The following is a 9,606-nucleotide window of genomic DNA, read 5'->3' on the forward strand; positions in this document are numbered from 1 at the left end:
GCATCCCCCAAATTCCCCTCCTGCTCCAGCTGGCTCCCTGCACTGTCCCCTCCCGCTGACCCCTCTGTCCTGGTGTCACACAGCCAGCCCTGCGGAACCCCAGCCGTCCCCCTCGCCGCCCCCCAGCCCCGCCGAGCACGAGAAGGGCTGCCAGGAGCCCCTCACCCTGGCCTTGGAGAGCAGCAAGGAAAACCAGCAGCCCGAGAGCCGCTCGGCGCCTGCGCTGGGCGGGAAGACGTATCCCAACAGCCAGGGGCCTGTGGGCATCCAGGAGATCGTGGCCATGTCCCCCGAGCTGGACACCTACTCCATCACCAAGAAGGTCAAGGAGGTCTTGACGGACAACAACTTAGGTGCGGACCCTCTCTCTGCCCAGGATTTTTGGGAGCTGCTGGTGAGACTGCATGGATCCAGCACCCCAATTCCTGTAGATGTGGCCCCCTCCCAGATGTTTTTCTGTGGGTGCTCATGGGAATCCCAGGAGGATGCTGGCTGGGAAACGGGGTGCACCTGCTTTGCAGGGCGACTGCGGCGCCCGTCCCGCTGCTCCACCCCCTCAAACCACCTCTGCTTCTCCTCCCCCAGGCCAGCGGCTGTTTGGGGAGAGCATCCTGGGCCTGACGCAGGGCTCGGTGTCCGATCTCCTCTCCAGGCCCAAGCCGTGGCACAAGCTGAGCCTGAAGGGGAGGGAGCCCTTCGTCCGGATGCAGCTCTGGCTCAACGACCCCCACAACGTGGAGAAGCTGCGCGACATGAAGAAGCTGGAGAAGAAGGGTGAGGGATGGGGTGGCACGGCCCTGCTGGGTGTGGGCTGCTGGCTGAGGGAGGGTCCCGGGCCGGGGGGGTGAGCGGTGCCAGCTGGGTGTCCTCTCCTGCAGCCTACCTGAAGCGCCGCTACGGGCTGATGAGCACTGGCTCGGACAGCGAGTCCCCCAGCGCCCGCTCCGAGTGCGCCAGCCCCAGCGCGCCGCCGCAGGACCTCAGCCTGCTCCAGATCAAGAAGCCGCGGGTGGTGCTGGCACCAGAGGAGAAGGAAGCCCTAAAGAAAGCCTACCAGCTGGAGCCATACCCCTCCCAGCAGACCATCGAGCTGCTCTCCTTCCAGCTCAACCTCAAGACCAACACCGTCATCAACTGGTTCCACAACTACAGGTACGGGCGCTACCGGGCTTTGGGGGTCTGATGGTGCTGAGACACAGAGGGGGTGGCACTGTTCCCCTTCCAGCCTTCCCTGTCACTCTTCCCTAGATGGGAGGTGCAGACCCATTGGAGGTCCCCAGGTGCACCCCAGGCCAGTGGGTGGCCTTGGCTACCTTGCCCAAGTTGTGTTGAGCATCTAAAGAGGTTTCCATGCTCACATCCACCTGCTCACGCCAAAGCAGGAGCTCTGTCAAGTGGGAGGGAATGCCTTACAGAGGCTCCTGGAGCACAGGATCCATCCCCACAGCAGCCCAGCCCTGGGGAGCAGCACAGGTTTCATCCCTAGGTGGGATCGTAGCGGACAATTTTTCCACTGGCTGGAGATGCGTGGTGGCCATGGCACGGTGGTTGTTGCCACCTCTCCACGGTCGTGTCCCGCAGGTCACGGATGCGCCGAGAGATGCTGGTGGAGGGCGCGCAGGACAATGACACGGACCCGGAGCAGAGTGGGGGGACAGCCATCCCCGGGCGCCGGGCCCCCCACAGCCCCGATTCGGACACCGAGGATCACAAACCCGTGTTCGTGGGGGGCGAGCCCCCCTGTGCCGCCGTGCCCGTGAAGGTGAAGGAGGAGCAGGGGGATCCGGGCGGCTGGAGCCGCCGGCGGGACTCTCGCAGCCCGGCCGGAGCGGCCGAAGGGACCAGACCTCCCCAGGAGGAGCGGGGGGCAGCCCCCCACGCCGCCGCCCCCGCCGCCAGCATCCTCCCACGGCGGGGAGGCCGAGCCGGTGCCACCGCCGGGGGACCCCCACCGCCGCCACCGCCGCATCCCGACAGCTCCCAGTCCTCCGCGGGGTCATCCCGTTGCAGCTTGGTGGTCTCCCCGACATCGCCCTCGGCAGCTTCCTCGCCCGGCCTCACCGGCTCAGCCTCACCAGGACCATCCTCCGCCGGGCCGGTCTCGCCGGCGCTTCCGCCAGCTCCTGGCCCCCGGCTCAGCACCAGCGTCCAGCGGCGCCACGAGAAGATGGCCAACCTCAACAACATCATCCACCGCCTGGAGCGGGCTGCCAACCGCGAGGAGGCCCTCGAGTGGGAGTTCTGAGCCCCCCCAACACCCTAAATATATATATACACCCCCACACATATATATATATTTTGATAAATGCAGTGTGCACCGAGAGGTGACGAGTGGCCGGTGCCGCAGAAGAGGAGCGCCCGTGGAAAAGAGGGAACACCCCCTCTATGAAGCCGCCCCCACCCCTCTGGCTTTGTTTTAAATGTGAAAAACTGGGAACAATTTTAGAAAAGAAAAACAAAAAAAACAAAAAATATTTATAGACCTCTTTTAGATATTTTAATAAAAGGATACTTTGGAATTTATTAACAGCTTAAGCTGCTTTGATATTAAAGATAGCTATAAAATCAAGATGATGTAGCAGTCGTGTCATTAAATGTACACTGAAGTCTTGTAGTTTGCCACTGGATGAGATTAAAAACAAATAAACAAAAAAAAAACCCCAACCAAACAAAAAAAAAAAAACCCACAGAAAAGACTTTTTTGAGCAAAGCCATCAAGAAGCACTATGAGACTGACCAAATTTAAGAAACTTTTGCAGTTTCCACCCCTGTCTGTAAGACACTGCATCGCTTCTGCCCCAGCCAGAGACTGCGTCCTAGTCCCTGAAGACTCTAAAGCCCCTGACACCATCGAGTATGTATTTAGTTCTGGTGTTTTATGTTTTTGGAAGCCTTTGTAACACAGAATGTCCCGTGCGGTTGTATATGTTGTAGAAATGTCTGCAATAGCCTTCTGGAACAAGATGTAGCATGGTCCCAGCACCGTCCCTCGCGCTTCCTCCAGCCGGTGGCTCATGCCAGCTCCCAAAGGAAGAGAGAAAATGAGGCAAAAGCAAAGAAAGCAACCTGAGCTTGGGATTTTGGGAGTGGGATGGGAAAATGTACCTGGGTGTGGTGCTTGAGGATGGTGACAGCTCGCTGGGGATGGACATCCGAGGCATCCCGGTTCCCCGTCCATTCAGGAGAGAAAAAGATGAAGCCTCTGAGCTTTGGCCCTGGGGCAGCAGTGCTTAAGGTGAGTGCCCAAAAATCGTGAGCCACACACTCGCAGGCTGAGCCCTGCTCAGGTCTTCTCCAGCATCACAGCCAGCTCTTGGGGCTGAAGCACTTTTTTAGGGAGAGCGCCTGGGCAGGAGGAGAATCCCACTTCCCCAGGTGGTGGATGTCAGTGATGGCAGGATGAGCTTTGGGATGTCACATCACCCTGAACTGGGCACCACTGAGCTTTGGCTTCCCAGGGCTGACCCTGTGCAGACACAGGAGCTCGGCGGTGGCCCCATCCCGGTGTGCTCCTTGTCACCTCCCTGACCCCACCACCTCCAGCCAGCCTCTGCTAACAAAATGCCTTTAAACCGTGTGGAGTGTCCCACGCTGGGCTGCTCTGCCCTGTCCCCTGCCCACACAGCATCAGCCATCGCCCACCAAGGCCCTGCCAGGCTCCCAGGCGATGCAATGACTGATTTTCCACTGTAGACGTTTTTATCAGAATAGAAGGTATTTTTATACTCGGGTGGTAGTGGGTGAGCATTGGGTGAGGGCACGGCTCTCCCTGCCCTGCCCTGACGAGCCCCAGGGTGCCCAGGGCTGCTCTGCCACCGTGCTGTGGAAAGAGGAGGTGTGACCACTGACTGCCTTCTCTGTTGTGTGCTAGAGGGAGCTTTAGTGGAACGGGATTTGAGGAAGCACTTAGGATAATCCTGAGCGCGGCAATCCTGTTGTGTGAAAGCCAGCGGGACACACCGGTCACGTTTTTGTTAGGCTCATGTTCTGTACTTCAAAAGTTTCTATGAGATCGATGAACTTTGTTTAACAATTTTGAAAGGAACAAGTTCTGTAAAGAGCCACTAAATACAGAAGTTGGATACGACTCTGGCCTTGGGGTGTGTTTTATCCAGAGGTGATGGAATGGGAATTCCTCTCACACTTGCCCAGTGCCTGGTGTTGGAAGTCACAACTTTGCTTTGGGATTGTGGCAAGAGCTCTCATTATTCCAGTGACCGGGGGAAAAAAAGAGAGGGTGTTAAATGGGATCAGCCCAGCTCAGAGTGTGATCCTGCCCCATGAAATTCCTGTGCTCATCCCTGCTGCAGGTTCGCTCCCGCCCCTGGGGTAGCTCAGCACCCTCCAGCGCGACTTTCAGCTTGGTTTATCATAAAATCATCGTTTCCTGGAATGGTTTGGGTTAGAAGAGACCTTAAGGATCATCTTATTCCATTGCCCTGCCACGGGCAGGGACACCTCCCACTAGAGCAGGCTGCCCAAAGCCCTGTCCAACCTGGCACCACTCCCCAGCACAGCTCCTGCTCGGAGCCGACCGTCGCTGGGCGAGTCGGCAGCTCCTGACACGAGGCAGGGCTGTTAGTGTCTGATGAATTAATAAATCCATATGTTGCATATCTGTTTAAGCTTGTTTGTCAGCTAACACGTTGAGGAGGACTTATTTCTGATGGGTATCTGAACGTCTGGAGAAGCTGGGCCAGCTGCCATGGAAACCGGAATCTTCCCCTGCGGCGAAGGACGGAGCCGTGTGAACCATCTGGGTGCTCCGGGTGCAGCTGCACCCCGGCTGCCCTCGGCACTGCTCCAAATGCCAAATTCCACAGGGGGACACCGTGCCTGGCCTGGAGCAGGCTCCACGCTCCGCAGGGCTCTCGGCGAGTGGGTGAGCCTGGCTGGCTTCGTGCCTCGGTTTCCCCAAGAAGTGATTGCACAGCCTCTGCCGTGTTGAAGAGAAGCTGGAGACATCCATGCAGGTGGGGATGTGTGGGCAGGACATGGGGATGTGCTGGCCACTTTCACAAGGGCAGAGTCCCCGGTCCCTGCCAAGGAGGGACAGGTGTTTTGTCCTGGTTAAGAGCTGCCCCTGCCAAGGAACCACTCTGGCATGAGGTGTCCTGATGTTTCCAGGGTGGCTCCATCCCATCTCACCCCATCCCTGCAGGCAGATATGGGGCTCCAGGGCACTGCAAGACCCTGGCATTGGCCGTGTCCCCTTCAGGTGACACAGCCCCACAGACATGGTGGGGACAGGAGGAGGACTAAAATAAAGCATTAATTCCCACCTGGACCCTGCTCCTCAGGGGCACAAAAAAGGACAATGGATGGGAGGGAAATTCTGAAACAACTTTTATTGTAGGAAAATCTTGTGCCTGTCCTAAGGGAGCAAAGGGAGCTGGAGCCACCCAGCCCTAAGCCAGGGCACCCTGACTGCTCCCCCCTGCTCCAGGGTGGGTCACCCCACCTCTGGGCCAGCAGCTTGACTGTCCATGGTGGAAATAAGAGAGAAACACAGGCATGAGGCAGCAGCTTGGCACATGAATCATTCCTCACGCTCTGCTGCTGACACACACATTCCCATTTGCCACCACGAGCGATGCTTCCCCTTAGTGAGCTGGCATGGGGATGATGTGCTGTCCCAAAATACCCACCAGCAAGGCAGTGCCCGCAGCTGCTGCATTCCCCCAGGGTCTGACCACCCCCACATTGACCATCCAGGCTGTGAGCAGCAATTGCTCCCAGTGTAACGCCCCGGGCTGGGTGTCACCAGCTCCCCAGAGCGCACAGAGCTGCTGCTGCCGTTAAGGAAGGGCTGCACTCACTGATATTTTAGTTTCAAACCACATCCTGCTGGAGCAGAGGGATCTGGCAGAGCTCGGCCAACCTCAGTGTTGTGCTGGGCCAGGAAGGGAAGTCAGCAGCAGGCTCTCCATTGTGGAACACCCACACGGGCACTCAGGCGGGCGAGGTCCCACCAAAATCCTCCTCCAAACGCTGTCAAGGCGTGATCCCACTTCAAGAGCATCAAGAGGCCCCAGCAGAGCCAGAGCAGTGGTGGATTCCCAGGAGGTCTCAGTCAGTGAGCAGTCTGTAGTTTGCTTGTGCTGACTGTGGCACCCCACCCGCACATGGGGGCACGGCTGGAGGGCACCCTTGTGCTGTCCATTTCACCGTCACAGAGCAGCACTGCTGTCCCTCGGTGCCGAGCCCTCGATGGCAGCACGTGTCCATCACCGCCACCACAGCCAGCTCCGCACATCCCGAGGCGAGGAGGGGACGGGGCCAGCACCAAGGGCGACCACCCTGCCCTGGTTCCCAGCAGCTTCCCAGGGCTCAGCCACCGCTCAGAGCCGGGGGCCACGCTGCCTCTGCTGCCAGTCCTGCCGCAGCCGGGCCACCTCCCGGCCGTACTGCTGGTGGAGCCGGCAGAAGGTGGACGGGCTCTGTGACCCGGTGCTCGCCGCCTCGCCGTTCCCCACCCGCCTGCGCGGCGGCAGCGGCGGCGGCCGCGGGGTCCCCTCCTCACCGTGCCCCCCGCAGCCAGAGCTCTCGGGCAGCCGGGCCGCCCCCAGCACGTTGTTCCACACCGCACAGCCGTTCTCCTTGGGCAGGATGGCGGGCAGAGCCGGCAGCCGCTCCCGGGACTGCTCCAGCCCCGACGGCTTCGGCTTCCAGGGGCCGGGAGGCTCCCGAGAGCCCCCACATCCCCCGGCCAGCCCCCCGCCCATCTCCTGCAGCTGCTTCTCCAGCTCCCGCACCACCAGCCTCATGTAGTCAAAGCTGGCTCGGGACAGCGACTTCACCCACGACTCCATGGCCGCCTGGCTCTCCGCCGCCAGCACGTAGGTGCGGGACTTGGTGCCGCCAAAGCGGATGGCGAAGGCAAAACCTTCGGCTGAATCGCAGAGCTCCACGTTGCAGCCCTCCAGCACGATGACGCCCACGGGCTCCCGGCTGTCCCGCTCCTCGAAGTAGAAGAGCATGTTGCCCTTGAGCACGAACCAGCGGCGGTGATAGGCCGTGTGCCGCTCGCCTCGCTTGTAGAGGAAGCCGGAGTTGTCGGCCGGGGAGTCGCAGGTGGCGTAGAAGGCCAAACTCCGCTCGTTCAGCTTCATGGCTCCGCGCCCTGCGGGGACAGAGGGTGCTCAGAAACCAGCACGGAAATTGCCGTCGGCTTTTTGTTCCTGCCGGCAGCAGCCCCGGGGCCCAGCAAATGGAGATGGTGAATAAACAACCCCGGGATGGTTGGGATAAACCCGCTCCCAGTCGAGGGGCTGGGATGCCGGGTGGGCTGTGGATCCCCCCAGGGACCGCCACCCCCCAGGAGAGTGTTTTGGCACGGAGGAGCCCCAGGCAGGGCTTGTCGCGGTGCCTCGCGTCACCTGGCACAGGTGACCTTCGCGCCGGCGCGCAGGGAGGGTTCTGGCCGGCGCCGTGGATGTGGCTGCCGCTCCAGGGAGCCGTGGCCATGAACCCTGACACCCGGGCAAGGCCACCGCTCCTCCTGTCCCCTAATCGCTGGTGGCCTCGCCGGGCCAGGCTCTCCACCCACCTGGGCTCTACCTGCGGTCTGCGGCGGTCACCGGCATCAACGACACGCGGGTGGCCGCGGTGGCCGTGAGAGCGCTGGATCCGGGCTCGGACGGTGCCAGGGGGCTTTGGGCCACCGCTCCTGCACGGTCACCTTTGTCCTCGGCTCCCACCGGCCCGGCCCCGCGGGCGGAGCGCTGCTCCCCCCCGCCTCCGCCACCGCCCATCCCCGCGGCCGGGAGGGAGGGAGGGAGGAGCTGGAAAAGCGCTCCGGAGCTCGGCCCCGGGGCAGGGAGCTCCTGGCTCGACCCCAAAACCCGCTGCGAGTCACTGCTTCGGGCACCGGGACTGAGAGCCAGGCAGCGGCGGGGAGAGCGAGGGGGGAATGGGGGAGCATTGGAGGGTGCAGGGGATGTGCTCATCCCGGGATGAATGTCTGGGTGTACGCAGGGATGTGCACACGTGTGGGAAACGCAGGAGTTTAGTCCTGAAGGTGGCTGCACAGTGCTGAATTTTCGGTCACATTTTGGAGGCAAAGAATTGGGATTCTGGGAGCATCTGGCAGGGAACGGCAGAGGTTGGTGGATGAGGTGGGAGACACGAGCCCCGCAAGGAGGGTTGGTGGCAGGACGGGGACTGGTCCTGTGTGGGTGGGAGATGCTGCAGGGGGCCAGGCTGCAAGTCCTGGCTGCTCTCCTGACCTTCCAGCCATATCCTTGGGTCACAGCCAAGTGTGGGGTGGTCCCAGTGCAGAGGAACAGAAGAATCTGAGTGGGGACAAGCCTCCAGTCTGATTTCTACTCTTGGTTGGCCTTCCAGGCTCACAGGACCACCTTGGCAGCGTTACTGTCCTCACCATGTCCCAGCAAATACCAGCATCAAGGATTTGTGCTCCTTGTCACCGTCCCTTTCCTCCAGTTTCTTCATTCCCCTGCTCTGCTCCACACCCATGTGTGCATTTTAGCAATCGAGGCATTGGCAACAATTTTAAGGGTCCCCATCCCAGAAATTCTGCTGTCCCTGACCTCTGCCACAGGTTGTGGTCCACTCCCCACCCACAGATGCCCCCGTTTCCCTGCACAGCTGCTCAGGACTTTGCGATTTTCTGCTTGTGTCAGAGGTTTCCAGTTTACCGAGGGCTTTCCCTGTCAGCTGCAGACTTTCACTTTCAGGCTATAAAAAGGGATTCAAACCAGCCCTAAAACCATCTGGGCTTTATCTTCCCTCCTGAGCAGAGCAGCTCTCTGTTCAAGGTCGCTGGTGGGAAGTTTTGGATCTCTGCACCACTTATCTCCCTGCCTTGCTGAGCGATGCCTTTTCACAAGGCGAGATTAGAGCGGGAAGGGCCGTGGGGAGAAGCAATATCTTTATTAGAGCAGCTAGGGTAATTGGAAAAAGGCAGCAGGGCTCCTAGCTCTGCTTTCCTTCCCCGAGACTCCAAAGCCACGTTTTCATCTTGCAGAGGTTGTTCCTCCTCCACAGCTGCTCTGGAAAATCACCCCGATTCCTCAAAAACGCTGACAAAATTCCCCTGTGGAATTTTTGCTTCCCGTTGGGTCTCTCTTGGAACAGTCACGTATTGCTGCACAAGCTCCAGGACTTCCCCTTCTGAGCTGCTCCATATTTTCCCGTTGTCCCCCAGCATCCCCCCAGCAAGAATTCCAGACGCCGTGCCTCAGTTTCCCCCGTTAAATTTTGATGGGAAAGATGGGAAAAACGAACTCCCATGTTGAGCTTGCCCCACAGCAGGGGAGAAGGGAGAAGAAAAGGGTCTGAAAGGAGGTGAGGGGGTGCCAGGAGCATTTCTGGATGTGGGATGCCCTTGGCCTCAGCTTCCTGCTGCTCCCATGACTTGGCGCGATTACACAGCGGCGGGTGCGGGACGGCTCAGGGAGGTGAGCGGGGGCTCGGAGTCACCGCCAGTGATGGGAATCTTGGGGTACCGGGGGGCCTCGGATACCGGGAGCTGTGCGGGTCCCCGCCCAGAATCATCCCCCAGGAGCCCCAATGGATCCCGAGCCGTGCCTTGGCGTTCGAGGCCAACAAGTCCTGACTCTCACGGGCGTGGGGCGGGCGCGG

The 9,606-nt window shown here is 60.2% G+C and overlaps 2 protein-coding genes across 17 annotated transcripts in view; one reads left to right on the plus strand and one right to left on the minus strand.

The window, feature by feature from the left end:
* Positions 1 to 4,087, plus strand: part of CUX2 (cut like homeobox 2) — a 63,008-nt gene extending 58,921 nt beyond the window's left edge. For 14 of the 15 annotated variants that reach the window (XM_058851378.1, XM_058851381.1, XM_058851379.1 and 11 more), the window contains 4 exons: positions 84 to 353; positions 586 to 774; positions 879 to 1,152; positions 1,582 to 4,087. In XM_058851378.1, coding sequence (XP_058707361.1) covers positions 84 to 353; positions 586 to 774; positions 879 to 1,152; positions 1,582 to 2,245 — 1,397 coding nt within the window. In that variant the 3' untranslated portion in view covers positions 2,246 to 4,087. Of the gene's footprint in view, positions 1 to 83; positions 354 to 585; positions 775 to 878; positions 1,153 to 1,581 lie in introns of those variants that run through there. The other variant, XR_009278929.1, reaches the window with a different exon arrangement.
* Positions 4,088 to 4,233: 146 nt separating this feature from the next.
* PHETA1 (PH domain containing endocytic trafficking adaptor 1) lies at positions 4,234 to 7,724 on the minus strand. 2 transcript variants are annotated; one of them, XM_058851415.1, is made up of 2 exons: positions 7,550 to 7,724; positions 4,234 to 7,123 (listed from the first exon to the last, which is right to left on the minus strand). In XM_058851415.1, exon 2 carries the CDS (start codon positions 7,110 to 7,112, stop codon positions 6,342 to 6,344), a length of 771 nt encoding a protein of 256 aa, XP_058707398.1. In that variant the 5' UTR covers positions 7,113 to 7,123; positions 7,550 to 7,724; the 3' UTR covers positions 4,234 to 6,341. The 2 variants fall into 2 exon arrangements, with proteins under 2 accessions (XP_058707398.1, XP_058707400.1); XM_058851417.1 differs by having other exon boundaries at positions 7,561 to 7,719.
* Positions 7,725 to 9,606: the final 1,882 nt, after the last annotated feature.

This window comes from Poecile atricapillus, chromosome 16 (assembly GCF_030490865.1).
Source record: "Poecile atricapillus isolate bPoeAtr1 chromosome 16, bPoeAtr1.hap1, whole genome shotgun sequence".
Lineage (NCBI taxonomy): Eukaryota > Metazoa > Chordata > Aves > Passeriformes > Paridae > Poecile > Poecile atricapillus.

Coding starts and splice junctions, on each gene's coding strand:
- PHETA1 (XM_058851415.1), bottom strand. CDS start 7,112: ATGAAGCTGAACGAGCGGAGTTTGGCCTTCTACGCCACCTGCGACTCC.